This window comes from Dipodomys spectabilis, unplaced genomic scaffold (assembly GCF_019054845.1).
Source record: "Dipodomys spectabilis isolate Male_0828 unplaced genomic scaffold, ASM1905484v1 ptg000054l, whole genome shotgun sequence".
Classification (NCBI taxonomy): domain Eukaryota; kingdom Metazoa; phylum Chordata; class Mammalia; order Rodentia; family Heteromyidae; genus Dipodomys; species Dipodomys spectabilis.
The window spans coordinates 37,741,479-37,758,818 of NW_024870731.1; the positions used below are offsets into that span (position 1 = coordinate 37,741,479).

Below are 17,340 nucleotides of genomic sequence, written 5' to 3' on the forward strand. Positions count from 1 at the left end.
AAGGAGATGGGGCTGCGGGGCCGTCACCTGGGGGTGTCGGGGCGTGGCCAGGACTCCAGCTTCCGGCTTTCCCCTGTTCTTTCGTAAATCAGGAGGGACAGAGAGCCCTGAGCAGAGGAGAGGTGGCACACGGAAGTCAGGGGATGTCTGGAAAACCCTCCTTCCTCCTCCATTCCCCTTCAGGGATGCTTTTGCAGACTAGTGGTTGTGAGCACCAGTTGTGGAAGAAATCTGCCTAGAACTGGGATCTGGCTCCTCTGCCCTTGGCCTGGTGGCCTTCGGCAAGTTCCCATGGCTGTTTTCCAACGTGGGGGTGATGGTGTTCGCCATCTCAGGAAGAAGCTGTGAGGATTATGTGAAATGAGACACGAGAACACTGCCTCGCACCAAATAATACGCAACTTCTGGCTATTCTTTAATGAATTTTGGCTATGATCATGTGTTTGTCCTATTATTTGGCATGTAAGAGATGTGCTCGTCCCATTGCAGTTGTGCTGTGCTCCAGGTAGAATAAATAGACCAGGTGTCTTCCATCAGCGAGCTCATAATCAGCCCTGTGAGGACTGACAGCCCTCGCTCCCACTGCCCCTAAAACAAACAGCAGCATTGTTGTTGTTTTGTGCAGGATCTCACACACCTGGGCTGGGCTTTTCCCCTAGAGCCTTTAGTATGAATGCCTTTAGTAGCATTCATTTGTTGGTTCATCCATCCATCCATCCATTTGTTCATGACAGTAATGAGGTTTGAAACCAAGACCTCGTTCGCCCTTACTTGGCTTGCTTACTCCCTTGGCTTGCTTACTTAAGCCATGGTTTCAGTTCTGGCTTTTTGCTGGTTCACTGAAGATGAGTCTGTCAGATATATCTGCCCCAAGTGGCTGTGCACTGTGATCCTCAGAGCTCAGCCTCTTGCATAGTTAGGATTGCAGGTATGAGCCGTCAGTGTACTGGCTGTTTATTTTTTTATCCCATTTCATGACCTTTACACCCTTTTTTTTTTTTTTTCGTGTCGGTCGTGGGGCTTGAACTCTGGGCTTGGTCCCTGTCTCTCAGCTCAAGGCTAGCACTCTACCACTTGAGCCACCGTGCCACTTCCGGCTTTTTCTTTTCATGTGGTGCTGAGAATCGAACCCAGGGCCTCATGCATGCGAAGCAAGCACTCTACCACTGAGCCACCTTCCCAGCCCCAGTTATTTTCTTTTTAAGCTCAGATCTTTGCGTCCTTCTCACCCAGTCTCAGTTTCCATGCCATCTCCACGGAGCCGCCTTCCCCACACCCGCAGGAGACGTCGGGCCTGTGTGTCTCCGTCGCAGCTCTGGGCTCTGCCCTTCCCAGCACTTAGCAACTTCTTCCTTCATTATCTGTCCCCCATCAGAGCGGTGGCCCTCTGTAAGGTCGGGAGCATCGTCTCTCTCTCTCTGAGCACCGTGTTGTTCCGGAAGAGTCTGACTCAAATCAGGCCCTTGAGAAACACTCGTTGAGCAGCCGTGAAGTGCTGTGGCTTAGTGCTGGTGACCAAACAGAGGAAGTTCCTGAAACCTCTGGAAACTTCATAGCAAATAAAGAACGAAGACACTGTGCAAGTACTGCATTCCAGGGGAAACCACCCGCATATGTCAGGGAGCGGGGTGTTTAGAATAGGTATTGGAATCGTTGCTGGATCCAGGGACGTGTGGATCAGGGTGGGCTTCCTGGAAGAAGACGGAAGCGCCCTGCACACCTCAGTCTGAGGGACCCGAAGGATCTGGGGGTAGAAGAAAAAGAAACAGCCGGGTGCCGGTGGTTCACACCTGGAACCCTAGCTGAGAGCTGAGGATCGCGGTTCAAAGCCAGCACTGGCAGGAAAGTCCATTTAACCACCAGAAAACTGGAAGAGGCGCTGTGGCTCAAGTAGTAGAGCGGTAGCCATTGAGCTGAGGAGCTCAGGGACAGTGCCCAGGCCCAGAGTTCAAGCTCCACAACCAGAAAACAAAAAAGAAAAAAAGAAAAGGAAACAATGAAAACAAAGACTTGGCAAAAGAAAAAACAAAATTTTTAAGACTTCAGGAATTACATCAAAGCCGGGCGCTGGTAGCTCACGCCTGTAATCCTAGCTACTCAGGAGGCTGAGATCTGAGGATCACGGTTCAAAGCTAGCCTGTTTCAAAGCCAGCCCAGGCAGGAAAATTTGTGAGACTCTTATCTCCAATAAACCGCTAGAAAACCGGAAGTGGTGCTTGGCTCAAGTGGTAGAGCGCTTGCCTTGAGCTGAAGAGCACAAGGACAGCACCCAAGCCCAGAGTTCAAGCCCCATGACCGACAAAACAAAAAACAAACAAAAAAACCCATCAAGCCCAGGTGTATTGTTGAATGCCTGAAATCCAAGCTAAGGAAGAAGGTTCAGAATTCAAGGCTGTTCTGTGTTATGTGGCAATAAACCAAAGACTGGGCATGGAGCTCAGTGGTAGAACTCTTGCCTAGCCATACAAGGGCCTGGGATTGATCCCCAGCTCCCTAAGAAAAACAAGCGAAAATAATTACGACTATTACGGTAATGATCTTAGACATGGTGAATTTAGACTTATTACCTCCTTGTCTTTAGCAAGTTATACAACTTTACCAAAGTACAATAAAATTGATAGGCATCCAAAAATTTTAGTGACTTATGAAAAAGAAATAAAAGGAAGATAATCTATGGCATAATAAATGATACTCTCAGTGCTCAGGGGCAGCTACTGGAGGAGACCCGCAGGAATCAGAGCTCACTCATGTGATGCAGGCACTTATTGGTGGTATAAAAAGAACGGTGTCTGCAATGTGATTTTCTGACTCTGGTAATGTTATCAACAGTGCATAGCACCCTCTTCCCTCCACTCAACAGTACTTTGTATTTTGGGAAAATGTATTAATGAGAGTAGCAATAGATCCCCAGGAAGCCGTGCTTTGTACTGGTGTGTAGAATGAAGTGAGGCACCAGGTACAGATAATCACAGGTCTCTACACACGGATCAGGCTGTATTCAGCCTCCAGGTTGTCTGGTTCTTGTCCACTGAATACCATGACCCCTCCACCTGCCTACCCTGAAGTCATTGTACCACTCAGAACCCCCCCACCCCCAGGTCTGTGCTGGGAATACCATCTTCTTGTTGGATGGGGGCAGGGGCAGTGCTCCATCTCCTCGCTGTAGGAGGGAGCTGCTCAGTGCATTGCCCGGGGGTTATCTTTGTGGAAGTTCTTCATGTTTCTAGCTGTCCTGCCTTCTCTTCTCTGGAATGAAGGTCGTTGTGTTTGGTGAGATCTTACTAGTACATCTCGAGCACTTTCTTCTCCTGTACTTTTCGCAGCGGAGGTTACAGAGTCACATTGCTCTTGGCCATGCTGGAAGCCAACAGGAATAAAGGGGGCTTGGTGGGCTTTGTCGCCACATGGGGCCTGCGCATGTGCAGGTCTTAGGGGCACGCGATGGGGCTGTTCCAACTCCCTGCGGTTACTGCGTAGGAAGGCCGGCCAAGAGCTGCATGCCTTCTGTTTTGACAAGAGAAGATCAGAATCCGTGCTTTTGTGTGTAATATCGTACTTCTTAGAACATGGTGACAGCTAATTCAGTTAAAGTCTCAAACACCAGCTCAGAATGGCTCAGACTTGGGCTGCCTGGGAGTTCTCAGTCCCCCTTGGTGGCCCGTGAGCTATACATTATGGTGCATTAAGGGTTCCTTTGCTGCTCCTTCCTGCAAACGAACTAAAGAAAACAGTAGGAAAAAATTCCAGCGCTAAAGGTGATCAAGAACTTCCATCGTTTAAAACGAGTTCTTTCTCCCGATTTAAGATTCCTGATGACCGCGGTCGTGAGTGTTGCTTTGTGCTTGGCTTTCTGTGGGCCCTGCTTTCCTGCTTACTTGGAGCTCTTCCCCTCTGTTGTCTCAAAGAAATCTGCATGTTGCAGTGCAATCATTAAAATGTTGTATTTTGGGCAGCCGCTTGCCTTTGGGGGCTGGTGGCTAGTTTCCAGTGGGTTCTCATTTTTATTTTTGTCAACTACTTGTGCAGCACCCCAGTCAGAGGTCAGATTATTTTAAATTAATGCCATTTAAGGAATTAGTTGTCTAGACCACTTGACTTCCTTTTGACTAGGATAAGCAAGCGCTAAGAGCTGTTTGAAGGAGAGCGACACCTAGTGGTTGCTTACAGTGTGTGCTTGTAACTTCTGTAGGGATTCTTGATGTGGCCACAATTTCCCGAAATCTTTTGTCAAGAAGAGCAGCTTTCCTTGCTCTCACATCACACAATTTGTCCTAAAGCCTTGGCCAGTTCCTAACAACTTACTTGTTACCTTGAAATAGGCACCTGCACGGTTTGGGTTCTGAGAAACGATCACTTTATTTAAGCCACAGCTCTGACAAGCTAGGGAGAAGCAGAGGAGTAGCAAGTCTTCCTGTCCCGCAAAGCTTGAGTTGTGCATTGCTTATTTTCTGAAGCCTTAATTTAATATCATATTACGTAATTCTGAGCTTGTTGACCTTAAGCAAATAGCCTTTCCTCCCTGTTCCAGTGACCTTTCTTTCATAATTTAATAATGGTTTCTCTATTTCTGAAACAGAATAACAGGTGCCTGTAATGGGTTGACCTTGTGGTTGTTTAGGGAACATGGTGCTGTCAGTGGTGAATAACACTGGCAGAAATCATAGCATACAGTGTTTTCTCCCTCAGAAATTAAAAACAGTCCTCAATCCACTGGGTCAGGGGAGGAACTAACAGGTATTTTATTTATCAGAATTTCAAAGAAAGAAAATGTAGCAGATTTAAGATGGATTTTAAGAACAGCCAGGCCACTTCCCATAGAGACACAATGAGGATATGTTTGAAGAACTTACACAAGAGTAATGTTGGAAAAGAATTCCCAAGTAGAAATGAACAGGAAGCTATCATGGGTGCATGCTGTTTTCTCTGGCTTGAGTGTGTTTTCCTCTCCCCCACTATGTTTTGAATAACTAGAAGGCCCTGCCCTCATTTTTAATGGCTATATGGTTATTCCATTGTTTGTCAGTATTATTCTTTGGGATAATTAGTCCCTTAGCGGAGGAAAAGTGGGAGGAGGATATTCAGCATCCTGACCATTTTTGCCACTTTGAAAAACAAAAGTTACGAAGGTCTTGTGCACTTGCCTGCTTATCTAAGCAAGAGAAACTCCTAGAAATAAAATTACTTAGTCAAAGTTATGCCTGTTAAAATCCTTGGTGATCTACACTGCCAGATTATTCTTTGGAAATGTTAGGCTTGTTCCCTGTGTTACAGTACTGGCCTGTTCTTGGAACATACTTGAAGGACTTAACAAACAATGATCACATTCTTTTCAAAGGTGGAAACAGCCTTGATCTGTGGGCCCAGAGGGAGCCTGGACCTTACAGATCTCTCAGCTACCTGTTTTGCCTTGCCAGTGGAACGTAAAAATCACAATGGATGTTTCTGCTTGAGTTTGATTTTGTGAGGGCAGTTACCTGCACATTGAGTCATGGGTGACCCAAATGAGTGCACTTGAAATTTGTGCATGTAGAAGAAGGTGCATTGGAGACTTTTCTCCTTAGCCAAAGAGGAAAGTAAATTTAGACCAGTCCATAGGGTTCAAGCTTTTAATATTTATTCGGTAATGAGTTGTAGGACTCTTTATCAGCATTAAACTTGTTAATAGAATTAAAGGACTCAACTCTTGCTTGGTTTAATGGGGAGTTTTAAATGGATTTTATTTGTGAAAGAATATGCATATGTATATATAGAATGTATTGAAGTATAAATGTGTGTATCTCTCTCTTCACTCTCTCTCTCTGCACACACACACACACACACACACACACACACACACACACACACACACACACACACACACACACACACACACACACACACACACACACACACACACACACACACACACACACACACACACACACACACACACACACACACACACACACACACACCCCCCCTGGGCAAAATGGGTATGGACGCTGTCCCTGAGCTTTCTTGCTCAAAGCTAGCTCTCTGCCACTTGAGTCACAGCTCCACTTCTGGCTTTTTTTTAGTGCTTCATTGGAGATAAGAGCCTCATAAACTTTCCTGCCTAGGCTGGCTTTGAACCATGATCCTTCAGACTTCAGCCTCCTGAGTCATTAAGATTACAAGCTGAGCTGCCGTCTTGCCAGGAGTGATAGAATATTTTAAAGAGAATTTCTTACATCCTGTTCTCTATTTTTTTCTGTTAATTTAACTTCTCATACGTTTTTTAGGCAAATGCCTTTGCTCTTTAGAGCTGCTGGTATTTAATTATTCTTTAATATGGAATGGATTGGCCTTTAATGACTAATTTGACATTTCTTTTTTAGAGATATAAGTGGCTTCTGGGTTGAGGTTTTATAGCGTTAAGTGCTAAGTGTAGGTAGGAACTCAGTGTTTTAGATTGGTATGTCTTCAGTGGAGCCATTGGAAATCTGAGAATTTTCTGTTTCAAAGAAGGGTTCTTAAATCATTGGAGTTGAAGCAGTAGTACTTAAGAATTCTCTACAGGTGCACCCTACCAGTGTAATGTTTGAAGTACAGAAAAACTATATTCGCCTTTTGGAAAACGGTACAATTTATTTTTCTGAATCCACTGATTTTTCTCCATCTGACGTATTTTCCCTCCTGAGTTCCCATTTAGCATTAGCTGAAAACTGCTTAGCAGAAAGAACAAATCACTCTGTACCTCGTATAAACTTTCCTTCCAAGCGGATCCAATCCAGTGTTTTGTTTGGAAAGTTCTGTACAACCTGTGGGCACTGAGAACACATCTGGAGGGGGTGAAGCACAGGGGTGAGAACTGGGGGAAATGAGAGATGGGGAGTAGTTAAGGAGTGGGTTTTGTGGAGAGAAGAGTGAAGAGTTGTATGGAGCTGCCAAAGGCTGCCACGTTGTCTGCACTGGAATTATTATTGGAGCCCTGTGGCTTGCATTCTTGTGTAACTGAGAACAGAGGAGGGGTAGCTAATTCCAAAAGAGAGGGAAGCGCGAGGGAGGCCTGTAACTAAGCCACCGCTTTGGGTAGCTGATGTGCATGCGTGCTTGCCTTGCTGGGATCCACACTAGCATAGGCCGCTCTTTCCCCTTCTGATAATAAAATGTGATTTGGGGTTAGGAGTGGTCCCTCTAGTTTCCTCCTAAAATGTGCCTCTCTAAACTTACCTACCCTTGAGGTAGAGCTGGAGCAGAAACAAACTGACTGTTGATCCAGACAATTTAGGACCCCTTTTAAAAGCTTTATCACCAGAACATCACTAGAAACTTGTTTATAATGATAATGGTTAATTTATGTTTCAACTTGAAGGCCCTTAGAGTGTATAGCTCAGTGGTAAGGCCCAATCAGTATGAGGCCCTGGGTTTGATCTCCAGTATTGAAAAAAAAATCAAACAAGCAAGTAAATACAAATCTGCCACTGCTGTATCTGACATGCATTTCTGTGGCAACGTGCATTTCTGTTACAACAGCTCCGAAAGGCGTGTCTTGCCCTCGCTTTGCAGTGAGAACACAGCGGGAAGCTTGGTGAGTTAAGGCACCTGGGCCAGATTATGAAGTTTCCATAGAAGGTCTCCAAGGCTAAGCTGAGGAGGGCCCCAGGAAAATGAAGACATGTTACCTGGGAAAGGGCAGCCAGCAACTCCTGGGAACCAAGGAAGAGAACATGAGAAGTACCTGTGAAAGAACACCCATCAGTCATCAGGGTTTTAGTTTCCATCATATTCCATACTGAATGCTGTCTGGCCTCTTACTTTTATCTCTGGTGACAGGTTAGCTCATCAGTCTGCTGATTCATTCCCCTTTAGCATTGTTGTGACATGACAGCAGTTTGTTCACAGTTGATGAGAGTCAGGCAACTGTTCAAGACAGTGCTCCTGGCTGGATGCTGGTGGTTCACGCCTGTCATCCTAGCTACTCAGGAGGCTGATGATCATGGTTCAAAGCCAGCCTGGGCAGGAAAGTCTGTAAGATTGTTATCTCCAATAAACTACTCAGAAAGGCTGAAAGTGGTGCTGTGGCTCAAAGTAGTAGAGTGCGGGCCTTGAGCAAAATTTCCCAGGGACAGCTCCCTGAGGACTGCCCCCTTCTCCCCCCCCCCCCCCCCAAAAAAAAAAAAAAAAAGAGAAGATGGTGGCCCTGGCAACCTATTCTAGAACTCTGTATTTGGCTTTACCATGTTTTCTAGCATCAGAAACTTGGTCTAGTAGCGTCTCTTAGCCTTATTTCTAATTCTACACGCATTATCAAGTAATTTCCAATGTGCACAGAAGTAGAGAAAACATAACAAACTCTATTTGTACTCATCATCTACCTAGTCACATGGTGTTGACCAAACTTCATAGTCTCATCGTCTCCTCTGAAACACAGAGATAATCATCTTCCCTTCAGGGAATTAGTATGAAAATTATTGAAATACAATTAATGTCTATCGATAGTAGCTAATGATCCATGTATGTGACAGTGGCTAGACACTAGGAGAAGGTATCTTGTGAGTGTGTGTGCACAGGCATGCACACGTGGGTTCTAGGTGCTGTCCTTGAGCTTTTTTGCTCAAGGCTAGTGCTCTACCACTTGAGCCACAGCCGGACTTCTGGTGGTTAACTGAAGATAAGAGTCTCATGGACTCTTTCCTGCCCAGGCCAGTTTTGAACTGTGATGCTCAGATCTCAGCCTCCTGAGTAGCTAGGGTTGCAGGCATCAGCCACCAGTGCCCAGCTAAAGGTACCATTTTTAATCTCATCATTGAGAAGACAGGCTCAGAGATTATATCACACACTCAGGGTCTCAGAAGTAAAATACACCCCACACCAGCAATCAAATCCAGATTTATTTTAGTCTGAAACCTTAAAGAAAACATTTTAAACATCATAAAAGGGAAGGCATATTCTCTCTGGAACTTTATTCTATTTTCCTTAAATGTATGGCCTTTACCCAGTATCTTCATAAACAAACGTCGATGAATTCTCGAAAGAAAAGGCCCGTTTTAAAGAAGCTCAAAAGGGCAACAAAGCGGAGGCAGAAAGTGTGGTCCCGGCAGCCCCTGGCTCCTTTCCCATGGCCTCCGTGTGTGCTGAGGGATCTGCTGGTTTCCGTGGCCCTTGCTGGTGGCCTTGGTTCCGCTTGGCTGCATAGGAATAGAGCCCATGGCTTCCCCCTGTGTGATGGGTCTTCCCTCTCCATGTACAGCATGCTGCAGACTTGGAAAAGAAGCAGAATGAGACGGAAAACAGGAAGCTGCTGGGGACGGTGATCCAGTACGGCAATGTGATCCAGGTGGGTGAGACCGGTGCCCCCTCCGGGGCGGAAGCGTGGCCAGAATGACAGCAAGAAAACCCGTCCCACAGGGTTTGGACGCCTTCACACTCACATTCCATGGAGACGGCCAGTTTGTTGCACACTGGCTGTTGTTATATCCGTTGGGTATTTCTTGTTCTATCTGGTGGATGTTGGGACTGTATATTTGGTTATCTCTTGGTGAGAATGTGTCCTTTTCTGTGTCTGTAGCTGATCGTTTGTGTCTCAATACTTCAAATGAGAAACTGTCTGCCTAAAAAAGGAGCCCCGAGTCTTGTAGTTTTGCTTAATTTGCATTACTTGAAAGTTATTCTGTTTGGTGAGAATTGGCTTCCTTGTAATATTGCTTAAGAGCTGTTCACTGGAGATAATAAAAGCAATTCTATAGTTTCACAATTTAAAAAAAGGAAACATTTACCATGTTGATGCATTTATAATTAGTCAAAAGTACTTGATGACTGTTCTTATATCTTACCAGTTGGAAGATGTGCTTGCTTATCTTCTGTCCCTGAAGGCAAAATACCACCCAAGAGAGAAGGTCTGTTAAGCCTTCCCGAGGATCTGTCAGTCTAGGAGATGGTATATAAAGAGGCCCAGAGCTCAGCACCCTTCTCGATTTGTCCAGTTCCAAATCATTTTAACCCAGACCCAAAGGATGGGAGCCCTGAGTCTATTAGATTATCTTGCTTCATTATTTCCCCTTTTGAAAGGTTTTTGCTTACTCTGTCACTTATTATGACGGGATTCCTTCCCATTAAAAAAAAAAATTGCTGTTAGGTATAGAGCAGTGTCACTCAGTAGGATGTAAAAACAAAACAGTTGGTAATCAAACAAGATAGGGATGTCAGACTTTTTGGCGTAGGGAGGGTAACTCCTGGAAGCTGATTAGATCCTTCCAGACCTCCCTCTGTCCTATTGAGAATGGACGCAAGGGGCCCCGTGGGCTCACAGTTCAGCTTTGACTCTGTTACTGAGCAAGGCCAGTGCCTGGAAGCTCAGAGTGCAAGACCTCCCCACCTGATTTGATTAGACTGGAGAACATACCTGAACCAAGGAAGAAAGAGGTTTCCAGGGGCAAAGACATGAACTCTAAATGCATACCAGTAGGACGTACTGCAGGAGTACTGCAAGGAATCTTGTCATGTCTCAGAGCCATGAAAATGATAGAAATAAAAATGGTAATGAGGAAGTGGCGCTGTGGCTCAAGTGGTAGAGCACTACCCTCGAGCTGAATTACTGAGAGACAGCGCCCAGGCCCTGAGTTCAGGCCCCATAACTGGTAAAAAAAATAAATAAAAAAGATTTTAAAATGGTAATGATTCTGCTTCTGAGGATGGTGGTAGCTGTGATCCACAGCAACTAAATCTGATTACTTTTATTACTTAAACCTTGCTCTTCAGACCATCTGTAAGGAGATGCTGGTTTATAAATCAGCTGAGTCCAGAGCCTGGCCAGGTCTATGGAAAACCACAGGTTACACACTAGGCGAATGAAGGAGATTTGGGAAGACATTGCTATTCCTCTCCCAGAGGCATGGGGCGGGAAGATTGGCAGTTGACCATAGAGTCACAAACTGATTCTTTATGTCTCCAAGGCCATGTTCCCATGTTCTCTCATGGCCTATTGGCCTGGGAAGCATTGGTCAGCTCTTTCTGTTACAGACTGACAATGGTTTCTCAGCTAGGTCTTCCATCTTTCTATCCCCTTTTCGTAACCATCATCTAAGAATCAAGAGTAGTACATAGTAGTACATTCAAGGTGGAAGTTCATGACTGCCGTCTTCTTCCAGAGCAAATGACAATCCCTTTGAAATCAAACCGAATCTTGGGCTCGGGCTTTGGTGTCTGGCAGATTGAGACTATAGCTCCTTAGCTCCTTCTCGTATAGGCAGACTCTTGACCAAGGTTATGTTGAGAAAGGACAAATGTATATGTATTATTTTGTCTTCCGCCCTCTGCTTCTGCTCCCTCTACTGTTCCTTCTCCTCCTCCTCTCCTCGTGATCACCAGCCTCGGGCAGGTTGTGTTCCTTATGCTTCACAGGCAGCTCAGTGATCGGTAGGAATGTGTTTGATATATATTTTATATGATGGAGAGAGAGAAATGGTGGAATGTTCAGAGGTTCACTGATACTTTATTCTCTTGGGAAATTCTTCTAGCTCCTGCATCTGAAAAGTAATAAATACCTAACTGTGAACAAGAGACTTCCAGCCCTGCTAGAGAAGAATGCCATGAGAGTGACGTTGGATGAAGCTGGAAACGAAGGGTCCTGGTTTTACATCCAGCCATTCTACAAGCTGCGATCCATCGGAGACAGTGTAAGCGCCTGGAGCCTGGCCCTGGAGAGTGTGTGGGTGCTGCCTCCAGCCCTCACTGTCTGTGAGACTCAACATGGACAAGTCGAGAGCTGGAACCACAGGCGTATCCTGCATGAATCACTATGGAAACTAGTGTTTGGGAAACAAGGAACTGTGGAGAAAAGTGTGACCTAAATACAGTCACTATGTTTTTCCTACTGGGTCTCTGGAAAATAAAAATTAAAAAAAAAAAAATCCTACGACCAGCCCATTACCTCAGTAATATTGCCACAAAAACAGCCATCCCATATTAATGGCCTGGGAGGACCCCCTGGTCCTTTCAGAGCCATTAGTGGAATGGAAATGTCTGTTTTGAAAATAAAGTTAGTAAAGGACGGAAGATGGAAGGAAATATTGCAGGGTAAGAGTGGATTTTAGGATGTGTCAGTAAACAGGCAGGCTCTCTATCTTCTTATGCAACAGCAGCGGTCCCGAGCCGGCCCCTGGCCTGCAGGTCTACAGAATGGAAAGCCACAGGAATCCCTTTCAGGGCAACTTAGAACACTTGCTAGCTAAATTAGTCATGACGTGGGCACATACTTAACTGTGAATATGTTTAAATGCTATCAGCTATATCCTGGACCTTGTGAAGGTTCTAAAATAATTGTTTCTATACTCAAAAAGGAAATGTGTGCCTTAAACAGCAAGAAGTGTTCTGAAAATACTCAACCAGCCTTAACCTCAAACTAAGTTTGGACATTAAAAAAAAATGGTGTCACTTAAGTATACAAGCTTTGGGCAGTTGAAATATATTTGTGTCTGTGTGTGTGTTCATGCAAGCACATATATATATATATATATATATATATATATATATATATGTGCATATATATATTATATATCAGAACAGGCCAGTCCCTATCAGTTGGCCTACAGTGCAGTTGTTTTATCACAGTGCTGGTTTTATTGAGTGGACTCCCATTCCCTTAGAGTTACTGTTGGATCTGTTCCCATGTGTATCCAACTGAAAGTAGATGAGTTTTCCATCTTGAGAAGCTGTCTCCTCCAATCCTCCTCCTTTTACCCCCATAATAGAAAACAAATGTGTCTCATTCTGAATTTCATTTTCAAGAAACGTATGCTTTCCTATCCTTCAATAGCTTGCTTGAGAATGGTGCTTTACGTGCTAGAGAGATGGGCCCTTTTGCAGGTAGTGGAGTCCCTGTCATGGATTGTGACTATTGGCTTAGGAAATGGAAGTTATCAGGCTTGTGTTTCACAAAGTGGGAAGTACTGTTTTAAGGGGAGTGTACACACATAATGAAGTATCTACGTATGTATGTATATCATAGTAGAATCTTCGTTTTAGGGGGAGACACCGGGCTTGAACTTAAGAGCCCTGTGCTCTTGCTTATTCACTTTTTCACTCATGGTTCTACGATTGAGCCACACCTTTACCTGGGCCTTTTGTGGTTAATTGAAGGTGGAGTCTTGAGGATGTTTCTCTGTCTGGGCTACCTTCGAATCCACATCCTCATATCTCAGCTTCCTGAGTAGCTAGGATTACAGATATGAGCCACTGGTGGCCCAGTGAAAATGTATTTCTTATGACCACAAAAGTATGAAGGCAGTTACTCTAGAAACATAAAACTATGTCTTTATTCAAAGTCAAAAACAACTATGAAAATATTATCATTTTTTTCTGAAATGGAGTTACGTACACAAGAACCTCCACTGAATATGATAAAGTGGACTTTTACTTCATGACTTGGGACGTGTGCGTGAATCAATGACAGTTGGGCACCAAAATTCAGCCTTCGCCTTCTTTGTACGACCCTTGGTCTGCACAAGATGAGACTTGAGGGGCTGGGCCATGTGTTCTGCCTCTCCCTGCCCGTGAGACTAGACAACGCTCGGGACAGGCTCCTTTGGGTCCCTGCAAGGTTCCCTGGGGGTCAGGTGCGGTCCTGATCTGCTCTGTGAAAAGCTCTGCTCCCTCTCTCCTTCTAGGTGGTCATTGGGGACAAGGTGGTTCTGAATCCAGTCAATGCCGGCCAGCCCCTCCATGCCAGCAGCCATCAGCTGGTGGACAACCCAGGTTGCAACGAGGTGAGGAAAACCAAGGGAACTCGAGTCTTGGCACATGCCTGGGGTGGCCCTCTGGGGCCCAGAGCATGCATACTGTGAAGGTGACTCCAGCAGTGATTTAGGGCCCTCTCTGCCCGTTCTGCAGGCGAAGAAACAAGGTCCAGAGTTGAGTTGAGCTGCCTGTAGGTTTGCAGGTCCGGTAGTGGGTGGTAGGTGGGCTGATGGTCACCACTGTGCAGCACTGAGGAATCTAGTTCTAATTGACTTTGCCTGAAAGGGGTCTGGCCACAGGAATACCTTTCTCTAATTCCCCAGAAACACATGTTACCGGGTATAAGCAGTACTGTGAGTGTGTCCTGCTTGGGGCAGTCCATCTTATTAACTGGCGGTTACAAGATGCAAGATGGCACTTTGCCTGTGATGTGAATACTTTGTCTCATGGCTAAGGACAAGCTCTAGAGTAGGACAGGTGTCACTCAGATTGACTCTGCCGTTCCCTGGCTGTGTGACTGTAGATAGATCACCTAATGTTTCTGAGTATCATTTCCCAATCTCTGAAAGGGGACGGATGCTAGTTTATTAGGGAGTTACTGAGAACTAAATTAGGTAGCTCAGTGCCTGGCATATATTTAGAACACAAATAATGGCATTTGCCATTAACGGTGATCATTAACTTTTTCACATGTGCACCAAACTCATTTCTTACCTTAGAAGCTTAGTCCATTTCATAAGCACTAGTTCTTAAGTACTTGTGCCCACATCCGTGATTCAAGCTTGGGCTGCAGTGAGGAATTCTGGGGCTAGAGTACCAAGTTGGGAGCAGTATATAATTGGTTCTCTAGGTCAATTCCGTCAATTGCAATACAAGCTGGAAGATAGTCCTGTTCATGAAGTGGAGCGACAACAAAGAGGACATTTTGAAGGGGGTGAGTTTGGTGCTCTCTGGGCTGGGGGCTCTTTGATGTTCGGCTTCTCTCTCTGGGCTGGGGGCTCTTTGATGTTCCGCTTCTCTCTCTGGGCTGGGGGCTCTTTGATGTTCGGCTTCTCTTTGGCAGTTTTGCTGGGTTTTGATTCTTGTTTTTCACACTCATTTGTCCTTCCTTCCTCCTTGTGATGACGTGTAGGGCGATGTGGTGAGGCTCTTCCACGCGGAGCAGGAGAAGTTTCTCACGTGTGATGAGCATAGGAAGAAGCAACATGTGTTCCTGAGGACCACCGGCCGGCAGTCGGCCACATCTGCCACCAGTTCCAAAGCCCTGTGGGAGGTGGAGGTAAGGAGCGGGGCTGGGGTTAAAGGGACTCACACCTGAGGAAGAGCTCCTCAAGAGGGCAGGGTTGAGCCCGTGCTCACTGGAGGATCTGTGTCTTGGAAGGACGAGATGAACGCAGTGAGTCACTGCAAGAATGGCTTTGAACTGGAAATAGGAGGCAATCTCTTGACCTAGTTTGGTGGAGAGAGGAGACAGGCAGGGAAAACGGGACATAAACTTGCTGGAGACCAAAGCCTAAGGACCATAGATCCAGGTTGCCTTCAGGTAGCATTTAATTCATAGGCAGGGAAGCAATGTTGGAGTCGCATAATCGGTGTGCTCCTTAACAGAGACTGTTCTGCCCATAGTATGTTGCTGAAAGGCTACAGTTTCCAGGCCAAGAAGAAAACGATTCCAGATGCTTGATGGTAGAGGTAATGAGAGCACGAAGTAAGACAAAGCTTTCCTCCTCACCCAAAGTATTCCTCTCTGTATAACCGGCAGCTCTCTGACTAGGAATGTGTGTCGGTCTCTACGTGCCCCCTCTCTTCTTCCTTCCTGGCCTCACGGGTTTTGTGTCTAGCTTACATTTCAGAAAGAAGGTAGACCAGGAAACACATGAGTAGTAACTCTGGAAGGTCATCAGGCCTGCTGCTAGCTAGTTGCCCCTTGTTCTCCTAGAGACATAGCTGCTAACTTGATCTCTTTCTCTATAAATTACTCTTGCCTGACATTGAATTTATACAAATAGAATCAGACTATATATAGCCTTCCTGGAGCCATATTTCCCCTTCCTCCTCAGCACAATTATTTCACATCTGTGCACTTGTGTGTACCAAATCGTTCATGCCTTGCCATTGCTGCATAGTATTCTACTGCATGGGTGGTCCACAGTCTGTCTGCCTGTTGATGGAATTTGAGTTGTTTCTCATTTTTGGCTGTTACAAACAAGGCTTTCTAGGGACATTTATGTACGGTTTCTGTTTGGAGGTCAACTCTCATATCTTTTGGCCAAAGATGAGTGCAGTAGTTGGATTACATGGTAGATTTGTGTTTATGAGTCGCCAAATTGTTTTCTAAAGTGATTGGACTACTTTACATCCCTTCCAGCAACGTGTGGAAATCCTAGTTCCTGTACATCCTCACCAGCTCTTGGTATGATTAGTCTTTTCAGTGTGAGACTAACTTGGGTGGCAACGTCTCACTTTGAGTTTACTTTGCCTTTCTCTGTGGCTGGCAGTGTTGACCATCTCCCCTCGTGCTCAGTGGCCATTTGTGTGTCTGGCCATTATGTGTTTGATAAGCAGGCTGAGGTTTCCATTTACACTTACTGTCCGCCCTCAGTCTATTTTCCTCTTCACTTTCTCCTGCCTGCATCCTTAGCATTTGACAATATCAATCCCACCACATTGTAAAAGCTGGTCATTGGTCCATGCTCATCCTCATTGTTTTAGCTGCTGTGGGTTTTGTTGTTTATTAGCGTGTGCGTAGGATGCTGGTGAGAGGTTAAAAAAAAAATAGAAAAAACAAAATCAAGAAAAGGAAAGGAAAAAATGATATCATGTTGCTAATATGCCCACTTCTTTGAGCCATTTTTCTCTGATCAGAATATGCTGCATCAAGACTTCATTTTATAAACAATTTTTACCTTGTTTTATGTATCACGCTTTAATAAATGGGGGGAAGTTAGCTGTCAGAATCCTACCAAAGTCAGTGTGGCTTACTTTAATGCCTTTAAACAGCAAGGAACCCTGGCTTGGTCATTCCAAACTGATGGAAATGAATAAAAGATGATGGCTTTCTGTGGGGATTTGACTTTGAAAAGTTCACTTCAGAACATCTTCCCTTTCTCTGAGAAGAAACGGCTGTGTAATTCTTAATCTATTAAAGGCTCTTTCCTACTGCCCACCTTCCCAAAATTTTCTTTTTTTTTTTTTTTCACCTTTCCAAAATTTTCTAGGAAAATGTTTTAAGTCTTTCTTCTTAATTTTTCCCCTACAGATTTTAGAAATGTAATTATCCCTTCAAATAAAAGAAGGAAGAAAACACTATGTATTTTAGATTTTTATCAATGCTCTAAAGTTTCATGATGTCTTTTTTTGTGTGGCACTGGGATTTGAACTAAGGGCCTCCCACTTGCTACACTGGCACTCAACCACTAGAGCCATGCCTCCAGCTGATTTTTGCTTGTTATTTTACAGATGAAATCTAGTGATCTTTTCTTTTTCTTTTTCTTTTTTTTTTTTTTTTGGGTCCGGTCTGGGCCTGGGCGCTGTCCCTCAGCTCTTCAGCTCAAGGCTAGTGCTCTACCACTTGAGCCACAGCGCCACTTCCGGCTTTTTTCTTTTTGCTTATGTGGTGCTGAGGAATTGAACCCAGGGCCTCAT

General features: G+C 45.0%; 1 protein-coding gene across 5 annotated transcripts in view; it reads left to right on the plus strand.

The window, feature by feature from the left end:
• Positions 1–17,340, plus strand: part of Itpr1 (inositol 1,4,5-trisphosphate receptor type 1) — a 297,583-nt gene that overhangs the window by 99,978 nt on the left and 180,265 nt on the right. For all 5 annotated transcript variants that reach the window (XM_042680110.1, XM_042680115.1, XM_042680112.1 and 2 more), the window contains exons 6-10: positions 9,212–9,298; positions 11,478–11,636; positions 13,626–13,724; positions 14,546–14,629; positions 14,828–14,974. In XM_042680110.1, coding sequence (XP_042536044.1) covers positions 9,212–9,298; positions 11,478–11,636; positions 13,626–13,724; positions 14,546–14,629; positions 14,828–14,974 — 576 coding nt within the window. The remainder of the gene's footprint in view (positions 1–9,211; positions 9,299–11,477; positions 11,637–13,625; positions 13,725–14,545; positions 14,630–14,827; positions 14,975–17,340) is intronic.